We start from the raw sequence: 15,435 nt of genomic DNA, 5'->3' as shown, positions 1-15,435 counted from the left end.
GATATTAAAAAAGATAAGCCAAACAACACTTCTTATATATTCATTTATTCAAATCATTTCATTAATTACATGTATTATAATGTCTCATTACTATCCCAATAATTATTAAATATCACATGGAAAAAAAAGAACTCTAATGGTTACATCATTTAAATTGCATCAAAATCTACCACAGATGAGTAAGCTTGAAGAGTAAGTAAGAAAACATTGTTCTCTGTGTGAATGGTAGCAAAACTTCTGAAGGTAAATCCCATTTCATGCTAAATAGTGGATGCAGATTCAGAAACGGAACCTGGAATCCCATGATGTACTAGAAAGCAACACAGCAATGTTTTCTTTTCACAGTGTGAATTGGGTATTTTTATGGTATACGACAGCACTACAGCATGAGTATGACAAACAAACCACGAGAACAGTGACTGCAAAGAAAAAGCACTTTCTTGGCCGATATACCGGGAGTAAAATGTGTGTGGTACTAGGGACAGAACACAAATTCTTTCACAGTAAATACAATACAAAACAATACAGTATACTAGGATAACAAATGATATGAGTTTATAAAATTCCTTTTTTTTTTAAACAGTATTTAAAAAAATGTTACCCCTTGCATTTTAACATCCATTATCTCTATAATTTGAGGTGCTGGACATTTTTTTTTAAGCGATCTCTGAGCAAAAATTCACGAGTGACTCCCAAGAATCTCATCCAAATTTATATCTTTCATCCAATCGTCGTTCCCAGAGCCCGATTTGAGCAGAGAGTCGATAAAGTCTGAGTCTGTGTTGATGCCTGGAACTGTGTTGTCTCCCTCAGGGAGGAAGTCAAAGGTCAGACGGTTTGCCCGGTTATTCTGAAAGCTACCGGAGCTGGGACTGGGCTCTGCAAAGGCTCCTGCTGGTACCCTCTGCTCAGGAGAGGCCTGGTTCAGGTTCCCCACTGCTGAAGGAGATCCCATCAGTGGCTGGCTCGGTCTTAGGCCCGGGTCCCTTATCGGAGTATTAAGAGGGAGCATCCCGATATCTGGAGCTACCTGGTTGGGGGGGCCGATGTGCCTCTGTTGGTACGGATGGTTCTGGATGTCCAGCTGTGCACCCTGAGACTGAAGGGGATTGGGAAGCCGCCTAACACTGAGTCCTTGTGTCACCTGCTTGTTGGCTGAGCCCCAGTTGACATTTTTCATCAAGCCTCCGACACCCTGTCCTGGTGCCCCGGAGGGATGCAGCTCAGCTGTCATTCTGGGGTGTTGACCACCTCCCACATTGTTCATCCCAAATGTATTTCCACGGACGTTCGGGACGTTCGGGACGTTCGGGCCTGGAAACCTTGTTTTATTCAGATGTAGTCCAATTCGATTCTGATTGTTATGCTGCTGGAATGGACCGATACAAGAACTCGTATGACAGTCGGTCCCGATGCCAAATCTGCGATCTGATGGGGAAGGAGTCATCTTTGAAGCGGGCCCACTCTGGAGGTGACAAGTCATGGAGTGAAGGTCATTCTCAGGGACACTGCTGGAGGACTGGGAGGAGTTTTGACCTGAAGAGAGTTCAAGAAAAAAAACTAGATTATAACAATTTCCATTAGTTAGCAGTTAAAGCCTTCCTTACTTGTGAGAGCTGTAACTCACCTGTGAACACGTTTCCTTGCTGAACTCCCACCATACTTCTTGACTGCTTGTAGTCAGGGGGCGGTCTCGTGAGGTGACGACTGTACTGATCGTGCATACTATCTTTGTCCTGAAATGAAAGACGAGGTTGTGAAAACTGACCATTTGAATAATTCATTCTACCAAATGAATGCAATCTCTAATATCGATGTAGCTTACCGAGTTGTTAATGGTGAGCTGTTGCTGGTTCAGCTGTCTCTGCATGGTTTTGGCCGGGCCTTTCTGCTGGTTGTTGGGTGCTGGAAGCCGCGGTTGTGACTGAGCTGACAAGACTCCTAAGTTTCCATTGGTGGGCAGCCTTGGAGCGGGAGGCCCAGCCTAAAAAAAAAAGAAATAAATAGAAGGATTTTATATTGCCTCTTTCTTTTTGTTGTGCTTGGAGATTGGAGTTAAGATCAGTGAAAGCTCTTGTAGAAGCACAAAAAAAAAAAAAAAAAAAGAATTGATGCAACAATCCGTTTTGACCACTAGAGGGCAAAACTCTACAAGGTATCACAGATCCGTTTCAAAGACGCTATTCAACCTTCAGAATGTGGTCAAGGCGACTCCCTCTGCAGATGAAAAAAGGGAGACTTTGGAGAGCCCATTTTTTCGGAAGGGGGAGCACCAGCCCTCCTCAAGGCTTTGCTTCTCCCTTGATAATTGTGTCTAAAGAGAGTGGAAAGAATCCCTGAGACAGCAGGAAACGTGTGCCAATGGGGAGTTAAGCGCCAGCACCATGACTACCTTCATTTAATAAGCTCTCTTCTACTGATCACTGTGTTGTGTTTGGCAAGAAGGCCTTCCATCCACTAGAAACCCATTTGGCTCGTGACACTATCACGCTGATTAAAATGTATTCGGCAGCCCTCAAATGAAACAGAGCTATCCACGCTAGCTTTTTGTTTGAAGTCTCGTCCTGAATGCATGCTTTTGAAGATACGTTTCACATCCCTGGGTGTTAGACATGTAACATGTTCTTGTTATGCATATTTCTAAAAGACAGCTGCTGCGGACCATCCGAGCTCCCCAAGTGAAACCTGTCTTTTCTTGTGGACACACGGACACTTGCTTTGCTCGAGCTTCAACTCTGTACGAGCATTTGTCATGAAAGAGGTTAATGTGCACCAAATCAAAGTCAACACGCGCTGTGTGTGTACAATGTCAGTCGTTCTGTTGACTCAAAATGTTTCCCAGGGTGAAATGGATTAGAAACCCAACCGTGCATTTAGCAGAAGCTATTACTTAGAGGACGGATCCTGTGCAGAAGATGAATCTCTACAGGGTGGTGACTGTGGTCCCAGAGAGGGAGAAAAAAGAGGGAAGTGTGTGTGAGTGTAAGTGTGTGTGTGTGTGTGTGTGGGGGGGGTGTGCGTATGTGTGTGAATGTTAATAGCTGGGACCGAGATTTGGAGAACTAACAAGACAGGATCAGAGAATGAGGGAAGTTGAATCTCATCAGGAGTCACAAGCCATTTCGCAAGCTAATATTCGCCTTCTCTGCCCGAGTTCAACCCACACAGCAAACCAAGCATCGCAATGAGGTTACACAGGGACTAGAACATCAAAACAGCGGTTTCTCCTGTTACTATAGAGAGAGCGGAGTCTACTGGCTTTGATCCACTCCATGCAGTTATCGAGACTGTGAGAAATGTGACCATCACAGTGTTTTCTTTGCAGAGGTACACCAGAGAGCACTTATCCTATCTTTGTTGTAAGAAAAAAAGACCCCAATGAGGAGAGTTTTAGAAAGCACAACTGAGTAATCCTCTCTGTCATCCTGATGTGTCATAAAGCTGTTTTCCATGTTTTTTTCCCCCTCCTCTCATTCTTCACAAGCTTGTTGTTAATGAATACCACATGTGGCTAAGGCCTCGGAGAAGGAGCCCGAGTGATTTAGTCTCCCATCCTGCAGCAGAGCAGGCAGCTGACAGTGATCCAGGCCCAGCCTTGCCGGCTCTCACACTGCACTTCCTCCAGTCTGGACTCATGACGCTGTCCCTGGGGAGTGCCTCGGCATCTGGACTTGGCTGCAGCTCCCTTTCCCAGGAAACAAGCACTCCCTTCACTGCACTGCCAGAGTGACCTGGTAGTCTCAAACCACCACTAGCCCCCACTCTTATCCGCACTGAGGATTTGGTGCCACAAGATCATCAACAAAAATGTTGAGGCTTTTTTTTAAATAATTAGCAGGAAACAAACCTTTATCGTAAGTCGCCATCGTAACACAGGTTTGTTCATTTTCAGGAAAAGATAGTACTCCATTCTGCAGAAAGCGAAGAACGAGCTCCTGTGTAGTATTCAAAGGGAAATCTGTAAAAGCTGAAGCTGCTCACTGGGATGATGAAACTGCTGCCAAGTGTCTATCCTCACTTGATCTAACAGGGTTTTCTTATGCTGAGCAGACGTATAAGTCACTCTGGAAAAGATCGTCTGCCAGATATTGTAAATAATCATCTGAATGTACATTTTTAGAAAGTATCCAAATACAAACACACACAAAACTCTTTGCATGAAGAGATTGAAAAAGCATGCAAAAGAATAATTTGATGCTTAAATGTATGTAACTGCTCAAATAAATGTATTCATCTTTCTGTGTAAGTAATGATCCTGTCTTAGTTTTTCCACGACCTAAAAAACCTCATGCAAATGCATTTTTAAATTTGATGAAATGAAAGTAGTATGCTCTCCAAAGGGACATAGATGGAGAATCCATATTATTGCATGATAAAAAAAAACAGACCTGGAGTTAATTTGAATACATCTGGATTGTATTCATTTTTGCTAATTAGACTTTGGTGTTAACAAAAAGCCATTATTCTATTTCTTTGGCTTGAATACACACAATAGCTTTAACAAGTAACACTACATTTTGACCTTGAAAAAACTGCGGCTCACCACGACCACAGTAACTCAGGTTTCATAATGCATTAGTGTCCTCGGCTGTATGCGGCCACAGGATGCATTCGTACTTTAAGTGAGCGAGGTATTTATTTTATGTGTGACCTCATAGCTGGAGAATTACAGAACGATAGATTTTCATTTTGACATGTTTGACTCAGCAGCCGATTATTGAACTGTACAGCGCCTCAAACACCGAAGCTCACATCTCTGGTTGTTTGTTTAAAAAAAAAAAAAAAAAAGAAGGTTGTCAGCTTCCCTCAGTGGGAGGAAGTCCTCGTCTTGTTGCTGGTGTTACACAGGGGATCAGGGCACTCTTTCAGGACCTTTATTTCTCTGCCATTACTAATTCAATTCACTGTGGGAAGACACTCTGCTGGTTCTTTCTCCTCGCTGTGAGCTGTCCCTTCCTCATTAGCTGGGCTTTTAACCCTGTCCATGCTGAATGCAAAACACATGAAACAGTATCAGAATGTTGTATTTGTCTATAAACTTCTTACAAAATACTATACTTTTCTCCCCCTCTTAAACATTATGACACAGCTACCATAGTCCTATTTTAATTAATTCATTTTTTTAATTTGTAACACGCTCATGAAAACAAAATGTCCTTGGGAAAGTTGCCTCATCAAACTGTTACCCCTTGTGAATTCGACTACATGCACATGTCCTCAGCATTTTAAAAAGGTGAATGAGCTTCTGCTTTTATTACCTGGAAGCTTTGGAAAACTCTAATTTTTTTTATTAAATCATCACTATCCATTTAGGACCTTTTTATTATTTGGTTTCCAGCTCTTCTAAGCTCCCTAGCCTTTTTTTCACACCTCTCTTTCCCTCTATAATTAAAGCTTTAAACTTGATAATTAGGTAGGAATCTATCACAAATAGAAGATGCTTCAGACTTGTGCTGTTAATACAGCGAAAACGAACATTTATTGAAGCGTGAACATTTTCAAAGAGACTTGAAAAAAAAAGGTTTAAAGACAACAAACATCACAAACCTTGAACATGCACAGCCATCCTTTAAAATCTACAGTGGAAATGACTCTCTGGTGGCAAGACTGGTTCTTCCCATGCGTGATGATGTATTCGCCATCCTACCTTGTTTACTTCCAAGTCAGTCTAACTCCCTCCCTCCCTCCCTCTCTCCCTCTCTCCCTCCCTCCTCCCACCCTCTCAGAGTCACTCAAGCACTTCCCTTGATCTGCAGACGCAACGAGAGCTCTCTTGTGCGGCTCGCATGATCATTTCACACAAAGGCGGCTGCAGATACTGTTAGTGCAAAAACAAAATTGAAAGAGGGGACGGTCTAAATCTCCTCAATCATAACAAATCAGTGATTCAACCTCTGGCACCGGGCTAAGCAGATTACTGTCATTTTCCACCACTTGTCCCTTGTAGCTAACAACCTCCAATTAGCAAATCCCGCTGTGCATATCTGTGCCCTGACAGGGAGCCACCATGACAAGCAGAGAAATTAGAAGTCCTGCATGTTAATCTACCATGCTCTGGCAATCTGTGTCATCGTCAAAACACTTTCAGGGGAAATACATATTCAAAGGAGTCACAGCAGCGAAGGCACAGACAGCAGCTAGAACAAAGACAATAAAGTCCTAAAACAAACAGCAGAGCATTGTTGTTGTTTCAGACGGCAGGTTGGCTGCTGCGAGCAAACTGAGGAAACAGATTGATGAGGAGGACTACAGAGAGCAAGTGTGACTGCTATGTATAATGTAACTATACCTTCTAGAGGGAGACGCTATTATTCACTTTGTTTGTGTAGTGTGATGAAATACACAAGTCATTCAAAGCCATGGCACTAGTGGGACACTACAGATTAAATACATAAATCAGCATTTTGTAGCACAAACTTTATTGTTTTGTATGCTGTCACATAATAGGATTTACCATCTGTGGGCACATGTGTGTACCTGATCACGCTACCAATATCCTTCAGCTGAGTGGTAAACATACGTAAATTATATGCATGTCATTTGAAAAATGTGCAACTACAAATCCATTTATTTTAAAGCACCTCTGAGAAACTTTCTATTTGTCATGATTTTGGCGCCCCCTCTGGAAAAAGCAATTCCTCTTATCTTGTGGCCAATATTGTCCTTAAAGGCTTTATATGCGATGTTTTGATCCAGCAGATGTCGCTCTTGAGCTCCAGCATGAAACCAAAACAACTTGCGGTGCATTGTTGTGTTAGCATGCTAATGCTAGCTATCTTTATTATGCTGGTATCTTCACACTGCATGTAAATTTACCTGAAATGAGCGTGATCTAGAAACACAGTTAAGCAGTGAGTACAGTATGTTATTCTTCTTTTCTCTAGTCCCTCAGTTAAACAACTTTTATACACGAGGGGAGGAGTCAGCCTGCCGTCCCGACGATGTAAACAAACTGAAGAAAGGACTCTGAAAACTCTGAAAACATCACAGACAGTGGGACTCGGGTGTTACACCCATTGTAGACAGTCATGACTCACAGAGTTATTTTCAGAGGATATACTTGATTTATATTACAAGTAAGTGTGAAAAATCACATATAAAGAAGTGTTGTTGTTGTTTTTTAACAATACACATCATCTGCTGTCTTTAACACTCAATGCTTCACTCAAATAATCTCTGCTGAGTAAATTGTCAGCAAGGCTGTTTTTCTTTAAAGTGTGCAGTTGATCAATTTGTCTGACACCTACCCCGCTCCACTGGGTTCAAGCATTTACAGCAGCTTTGTAGAAATTACCAATTTGTCCCTTATTATTTTGTTTTTCCTAACCAGCTAAAAAAAACTCCTCATAGTAGCTTTATATTTTATAGTTGAGTTGGTTTTTTTTAGGGAGGGATTTTTGTACATACCTGTCGCTGTTGTGCCAGTTTGAGAGGTATCCCGGCGGGAGTAGGCTTGGGTTGCAGACAATGCGCCCCCGATGTGGAGATCTGTTGGTTCTGGAAGTGGATAGCTGAATGCGGCTGATTATGGCTGGTCATTGGAGACTGTTGCATCTGCTGCTGGGCTGAAGTCTTGTTCACTGAATTTGCCATGACAGGCAGAGGCTGGCTTGCAGAATGTGGGGCTTTAGGACTGAAGTGCAACGTGGGCTTGGTGCTGAGAACCTTCATGTCTAAATGATGGGAGCCATTGTGGCCGTTTGACTTGAAGAGGCAGTTGATACCTTTACCCTGGGAGCCGATCCTCTGCTGGCTGAGCGGGGCCGGGCTGGAGACCTTGTCCTGGGGGAAGGCGCTGGTGGAGGAGTGGGTGGTCATAGCAGGAGACCAGCTGGTCAATCCTGCAGGTGGCGTTTGGTGGTGGTGATGGAGCAGAGAGCTTGGCTGCTGCTGATTCGCTGCCATCTGCTTCAGCTGCTCTGCGTGGGATATTTCTGGCCAGCAGGGCATAGCTCTGGGGTGTCCTGCCTGAGTGTTAGCTTTCTGCGATGTGGTTGTAGAGGAGGTGCTGGTCAGCGTGAAAGAGGGTCCTGCTGAGGCCGGTCGAAGCTGTGGAGAGCCTCCGTGAACCTGGCCAAAGTCCGGAGAGGGCTCCATCTTTATCGGCTTATCCAACGGAGAACACAAACTAGCAGCTGCTCCTGCCGAGCTTGGCCGACCCAGATCCAAACCGAATGTGTCATCCTGCTTCAGGATCTTCTCAAACTCCAGATCGTTGAGCGTCGGCACCGACTTTGTCAGCTCGTCAAAAAGATCCTGAAGATCGGGGTCAATTTGACCCCCGCCCTCATCTTTGAAGTCAAAAATCATGTCTGAGTTTGACTGACCACAAGACGGGACCTCAGTGGGCTCTTTTTTCATTTCTTTCAGGGTCATGTTAAATATGTCAGACCCTACTCCATGGGGCATCATGTAATTCTTCCTCTGCATACCCATAGCTGAGGACCCTTGCAGAGAATGAGACTGGGACAAGTAATGGTGGCAGGGCCCATGTCCCAGACCACCAGGATCCACACGGACCCGCTTAAAGTCTGATCCAGAGAAACCGCAGGAGACCCCGTTCTGCTTTTGTGCATGTCCTGGTGCATGCCCCTCGAGCTTCCTTCGCAACGATCCTTGAAGCTGCAAAAACACAAAGGACACAGAGAGTAAGAAAACACTTCATAAACACAAAGAGGAGTTCGTGATGAATTTGATGCCTACACCCCCACAAGTCAATAAAACATTATCACAAAAACCATCAATTGTAGAATGAAGAAATAGTTTTCATAGCAATAGTGAATAAATATCTCACTTGATTTAAAAACTGTCTCTCGAGCCAATTTTTAATCATGGTAAAAGGTCTGAGTGTGAGTGCATTACCTGCTGCATTCAGCTCACAGTAATACAATGTAAATTAATCCAATTTTCACAATTTGCCTCAAGGCTTGCAGATGCCGCACACCTAACCAACTTGTGAAATGTAGGATAACTTCAACTGATATAGACAGTGATTTCTGTCAGTGAAACAACTCCTCCCTGTGATCATGTCAAAATGCTTCATTTGACAGAAATCACTAAGACACATCACATTGTGAGAACATGCAATTAGACTGCACATACAAAGCTTTTATACATATTCTATACATTCATGACAAAAGGGCCATTGTGGCAATAAAAAAAGGTTTTAGTTTGAGTGCAGTGGATGGGCTGAGAAGATAGCTAAGAATCTGATACAGCTGACAGACTGCAGCGAGAAGAATAGAGTCTTTGTTTCCCTCATTTGCATACATTATATTTTTTTTTCTTTTGTGCTCCCTTAGATAGCAGAGTTTCTCCTTTGTGGCTGAGATTCTGCTTAACATGCTGGTGCACATATCCAACTTCCTTTTGTCCTCTCCCCGTGTCTTTATTTAAGGTAATAAGCATATGACTCACAACTCCAACCACTCAGTATCACTCCATAAAACTGAGGCATTAAAAGCCAGAACAAAATATGCTTGTTAAAATAGCAAAAAACAGTTATTTATATTTTGCAGTAACAGATATTCTCATGCCCGTAAAGTGACGGAGCCCTTCTCTCACATGAGCTTGTGTGTCATTAACAGAAATGTAATAGGGGGAGGAATGATCTATCCAGCATCAATCTCAGGCACAGTGCTGTACACACATTAAGATGACTTATTATCTGACCACGTTTTAATGTGGGGTCTGTACCGAAAAAACAAAATGTCGCTGATTATACACCAATCCGGCCACACGAGACGAGTATCAGTGTGTTGCATATTTCACTGTGGGAACAAATTTGAGTCATTTCCACCTGCTGGCACACATTAGATTAAGATGATTCATAGCCTGCGGCTTTGGAGTGAATCCTGCAGTTCACTTCATTTCTACTCCGTTCGTGTCTGTATTACTTCTGCTAATGCTCTGAACAATTGCTCAGAGATACATCCTCACATTTTAATCATGGCACAAATATCCGTGTGACTCACCTAGCCTCCTTTATGAAAGCTAACACTGTGTGCATGTTTCCATATATTGAACGGATGTGGAGGGATGATGTCGATTATGTGTATGGTGGAGATGTATCTAAAAAGCAGACGGACATCGAAATGATCACTTCTATTTAGAGGATCAAACATCCCGCATTGCTTTCAGCTTAGTGAGCAGAAACCATTAGACTTTATGATTGCAATGGTTGCAAGGATATTCACTGATTTTCTAGCAACCAAGTAACCCTCTGGTAGATTTTAGCACAGTATTATAATCATCTTACAAACACCTAAAACTTCCTTGAGCTCCATGACAACCGCCGGAGGATAAAGCTGCCGTGTTAAGACAAAGACAAGAAGAGAACTGAGATTTATGTGACCGATGTCAAAGCCAAGCATTAGTGACCAATTTGTTGCCTCTTTCTGGCAACGATATGTTTTCAAGTAGCACTGCAACTACTGTGTTTTTAGAAATGCATTCCAATAGAAAATCAGTGATCAAATTCTTGTGTTTTGAAAAAGTGTCGCAATAATTTGGTAATTTCTTGCATTGAAATATTGTTGTTTGCTATAACATAAAATGTTAATAACCATTTATAAAAGACTTTATAAAAGAGGTTTTGAGCAAGGGAGCAAATCTGGACTAATGGATAATCCATTCCCAAAGTTTACAAACAGGGCCAACAAATTGCGAATCTGTTCACACAGATTTCTGAACCATCTGAACAGATTTACAGACAGCTTTTTATTTGTATTTTACCTGACCCTTCAGGGGGCTCAGTAGTTATCAAATACCAACATGAATGAACATAAATAAGTAAGATATTTATGATGCACAATATTTGTTCTTCATGAGCCAAAAATATGTTAAAAAGTATGATCAAAGGAGCTCAGTGAACTTCTTGTGAAATTACATTTCAGGGAAAATGCAATGCTCACAAAGAAAGGAAATGGCTGTGTAAGGTGTCACTTTCCTCAAAAGGGAAGCACAGTAAAAAAAAAAAAAAGAGAAAGTTCTTGACATAGAAAAGAGAGAATGAGATGATGTGATGGCAGTGTGTCTGGATAAAGTCAAACTACTTTGGAGACACATACAGATTCAACTTGTAAATTCAACACAAGTTCATCTACAGTATGTTCACCAGCTCCCTTTTGGCCTCTTTCACTGAGATACACACTGTTAAACACCCCGGCTCTCCAGACTACTGGACATCTGTTTTTCTCCAAATGCAGATGAAAACAGGCCTTCTAGTGTGTAGCAGCTAATGCACACTTTCTCTCCAACCACAGGGCTCTTTCTTAAGAAGACAGACAGAAATCACTCCTCATGGTTCAAGGCACTGTCTGAGAAAACACATCATGAATAATGGAAAGGACAGTGGACATGTTGCAAGAAGTCATGGAGAGGTTGCCTCACTACTGCCTCTGTGCCGTTTAAAGGTGGACCCTTGTGGAGCATAAGTTCTTAGTTCAGACTTCATTATGCATCCTGAGACTTTGTTCATTTAAAAGAAAAACAAACTCACATCTAAACTAAGACACTTTGCTTTTAATAATTTCCAACCAGTAAAGGACTATCTTGTTCACTCAGCTCAGGACTCGGCAGCAGTGGCCTCCTAGCTGGCCTGAAATCCTCATGACGGATCTCCAAGTGATCTGAAAATAGATTTTTTGATTAACATTTAATGAGCTTAGAAGCTCTGAATCACTTTGAAAGTGACTCCTGCTGCATGAGCGGCTAAAATGTATGCATTATATACACCAACTATCTTAAGAGATGAAAGCATCGCAGCTCATACTTGTTTTCTGTGTTGGCAAAATGTAATTCAGCCCCGGTCAACGTCTAGGTTAAAGTGAGTACAGCTTTATTTGATTATTTCATTGTTACAAAACCCAAGGCTAACTACGTCATTTGTTTTGCCAGAAGTCACCTCAAAACCTCAACACCTTGAAAATTACACATCACATATGGTGTTTGCTGATTGGATTCTATCATCTTATTGATGCCCTTTGACTGTGGCAGTGAAGAACCTGACCTTGGCCCTGTCAACAGAGGCTATCTATTCCTGGGAGCTAGAGGGTTGGTAGCTTGTGTGTCAAGCTGAGCAGTGTGGTGATGCTGAGCACTGTGGATGGGGCTCCGGGTGAGCCATCAGTGGGACGCAACACCAGGCCTCCTGGTACCATCTGTCAGTCCAGTGGCGCAGCCCTCAGAGAGTCGTGCATGCTTGAAGAGTACAGGTTTAAGAGTGTTCGAAGGTTTTTCTGTTTGAGCATGAGCATGAGCTTGTGGCTCGACAAAAGACTGAGCTCACCAGCCTTTAATCTATCCACCAGAGCCCTAAAGACATGTTGCAATCCGCTCCAGTGAGAGTGAGACAGAAACCCTCCTCTCAGTGTTTGACATGGAAAAAAAAACAATCTTTAAATAAAGGAATAAATACGACTATTGTGTTCCTAGGGAGACACAATATTTATGTGTCTCTGCCGGTTGCACATTGTTGCAAGAGGGAATATTCAGCTAGTTTTTATAGTCAGATCAGAAAAAAAAGAGCCCTCAGACCAGTGCCAATGATCAGCTGTCATATAACATTCAGATATCTGCCTGCAGAACACAGAGAAAGTGTGGAGCGCTCAGTTTAATTATAGGGTTTCTACTAGCCTGTCTACAGCTGTAAGCTATTACACTATATCCAAAGAAATTGAATAAAACATCTAGGTTATCTTGAAATTCTTAATTATTTAACGGTAAGACTGCTGCAGTGGAGTACATCGTTTCTCGAGGTCTTTAATAATTTCAGTCAAATGTAGGGTCTCCTGTTTACAATAAACTGTTTACTATTTTGAATCCTGCTTTGTTTCTAAGCTGTAGCTCGTATTTATTCAGTATCTATTTGTGATGTATTAATTAAGACGATGGATCCAGAAAACTTGGAAGTGGGTTGAGACCAGCAAGCAGAGAGATCATTCATTTCACATTATCAAAGTTTTATTTTAAGAATTCTTTTGGCTTTAAGTAATACAGAGGTCTAAAGAAATGTGCAATGCAAAGAAAACAATACCACGTTGAGAGCAGCATCAAGCCATTATAAGTGACCCAAAATGAAAAAAGATGTCACATCAGCATGTATTGTGTGAGGTTATTACAGTTCAACAGGAAATACTTCACCAGATATCTATTGGAGCTTTATTTAGATGAAAAATCTGCCTCTTTGGGAATCTTTGCAGCTGCTTCTGGAATTTAATCAGTAAAATTGTCGTATTACGTTTGGGACAATGACTTAGTTGCTGACACGATGATTAAATTCGTTGTCTTGATCCTTATTTAAATAACATCATTTGTAAAATATCATCTTTTAAATCAAGCACGTGGCCTAAAGCCCGTTTCTAACAGGACATGTGCAGCGGCGTTGCACAGAAATGCAAGCAAAGGTTCATGGTGTGCTTTCCTAATCAGGCTGGCGCGTGTAGGGACGAAGCAGCATACTGCAGAGGTGGGCTACTTTTGGCTCATCAGCACTTTGCATCCCCACACTTCCTGACACAGTTGTATTAGATTGAGGCTGCCCTCCAGAGAGCAGGCAGGAGAGAAGGATGAGCAGCGGCAGCGGCAGCAGGAAGAAAAGAGAAGCAGCTTTGTGGCAGCCTCTGGGAAATGGAAAGAGATGATAAGAGCCCCTTTGAAGAGAAATCATCCATTATGTTTACTGAAGGCAGGTTTTTTTTTTTGAACAGTTCATGTAGCTCAGCTCCAACATTCCATAGAGAAATTTAGCTATTTTAATAAAAGGCAGCTTGCATGTAAAAAAAATAAAAAATCCTGTTACGGACACTTCCTATTCAAAAACCAGCTCTCCGTTTTCCAAAAAGAACAGATTAAAGGTAGCGTTGCAATCAGTCCTAGCATTGGCCTGCCCTTTGTTCTGAGTCAGGTATATCAGTTTAATGTGATATCCCCGAGGCTAAAGGAGGCAGCTCGGAAAATATGCATCAACCCCAGAAAAATATATGTGGCGCCCTTTAAAAAGAGTCACAAGCAGTGCAAATATCTCCACACTGGTCATTGCAAACCCATCACAGTGATGTCTTGACCTAAGGGTGCGGCGACACAGTAATCACAGCTGCTCTTAGTATAGCTTCAGTCAAAACTTGAACTTGTGTTTAGACAAATATATTATCTAACACACATAATATTCTTGACCTCGGCAGGATGTTTTAAGGTCATTTTTAAAAAATGAATCTAAAGAAGGTATATTCTCTGAACAGGTACAAGAGCTGGGGCTCCTTGCCTGCAGATTCCCAGGATGACAGGGCAGCAGTGAAGTGATCCTGGGAGTAAATATGGGATGTGTTATTGTTTGTGTGGGAGGAGGAAGGCAGATTCCTGACAAGACATCACAGGCGCACCAGCTAGGCCACGCCACTGCAGACATACCATAGGTCACCAACATCGCAGTGACAAGCCGTCACATCACATCACCCGTGGCCATGTGGCTCACAGAGCTCCTGACACCGCTGTCGCCTCTCATCTGCATGTCATTCTTAACCACAGAGACATCTACTGTGAGGCGGACCGAGGGCTCCCCGGAACTCAGGAGCAGTCCTGTGCAGCATGTAGCTGTAGCTTCCTGAGCAAGAGGGATTCCTTCAACCATCGATTTAAAGTGAGGAAACTAACATGACATAGTCGACATGCTGTAATACACCAAGCAAGCAGCAGATTGACTCCTAGGTTTAAAGGTCACATCAGGATCCAAAACTGCTCATCACGTCATCATTTGTTCCCACTTAAGACAATTCCCACTGAATGTTGTTAACAGGACGGACGAGAAAACTTATCAGCATTAAACAAAGAGCTAGTCACACGTAAGCATACAGCTCTCGCCTGCCAACAACATATAGGCTAAGCTGCTAGTGAAGCGCAAAAGGGTTCAATTTAGCGGTAACACACATGCAGTCTTACATTCTCATTGGTTCAACGGCAAACATGCTGGAAACACCCTCTGTGCATGCCCTGCATCACAGAAGCGCACATGATGTGTTTAACATGACGAGGAAACATCTCAGGCTGGGAAACTGCTTGATGGTGTGGAGAGGGTAACATAAATCAGAAAATTAAAGAATTTGTTCAGAGCATAAGAGAATAAGAGATTACTGACCCCTGCAGACACCTGGAGTCACAGTGAGCATGAACAATAATGAAAGAGAAATGATCACTTCAAACAAGACAAGTTTTTTTATTCAGTAAGAGGAGGTGAATCAAGTAAATAACCATGGGGCGGTTCTAGGCAGGGGCCAACAGGGGCCAATAACACCAAGCTTGGTCCCCCCCTGTGGCCACCCCTCCAAAATGAGTGAACATACACAGTATACAACCAGACTCACAATCTAGTATTAAATACTGTTACTTAAACAAATATAAATCATGGTATTTTATGTTGAGGTATTTAATGATGTGCGC

General features: G+C 42.4%; 1 protein-coding gene across 1 annotated transcript in view; it reads right to left on the bottom strand.

The window, feature by feature from the left end:
• Positions 1-29: 29 nt before the first annotated feature.
• The window catches only part of zmp:0000001236 (mastermind-like protein 2), a 39,715-nt gene continuing 24,309 nt past the window's right edge, over positions 30-15,435 (bottom strand). Inside the window, exons 2-5 of the mRNA XM_020634910.3 lie at positions 7,408-8,622; positions 1,826-1,984; positions 1,628-1,736; positions 30-1,536 (exon numbers count right to left, since the gene is read on the bottom strand). Of these exons, the coding sequence (XP_020490566.1) occupies positions 680-1,536; positions 1,628-1,736; positions 1,826-1,984; positions 7,408-8,622 (2,340 nt within the window). The 3' untranslated portion in view covers positions 30-679. The remainder of the gene's footprint in view (positions 1,537-1,627; positions 1,737-1,825; positions 1,985-7,407; positions 8,623-15,435) is intronic.

The sequence above is a fragment of the Labrus bergylta genome, chromosome 11, assembly GCF_963930695.1.
Source record: "Labrus bergylta chromosome 11, fLabBer1.1, whole genome shotgun sequence".
Classification (NCBI taxonomy): Eukaryota; Metazoa; Chordata; class Actinopteri; order Labriformes; family Labridae; genus Labrus; species Labrus bergylta.
This window is presented reverse-complemented; position numbering and strand designations above follow the sequence as displayed.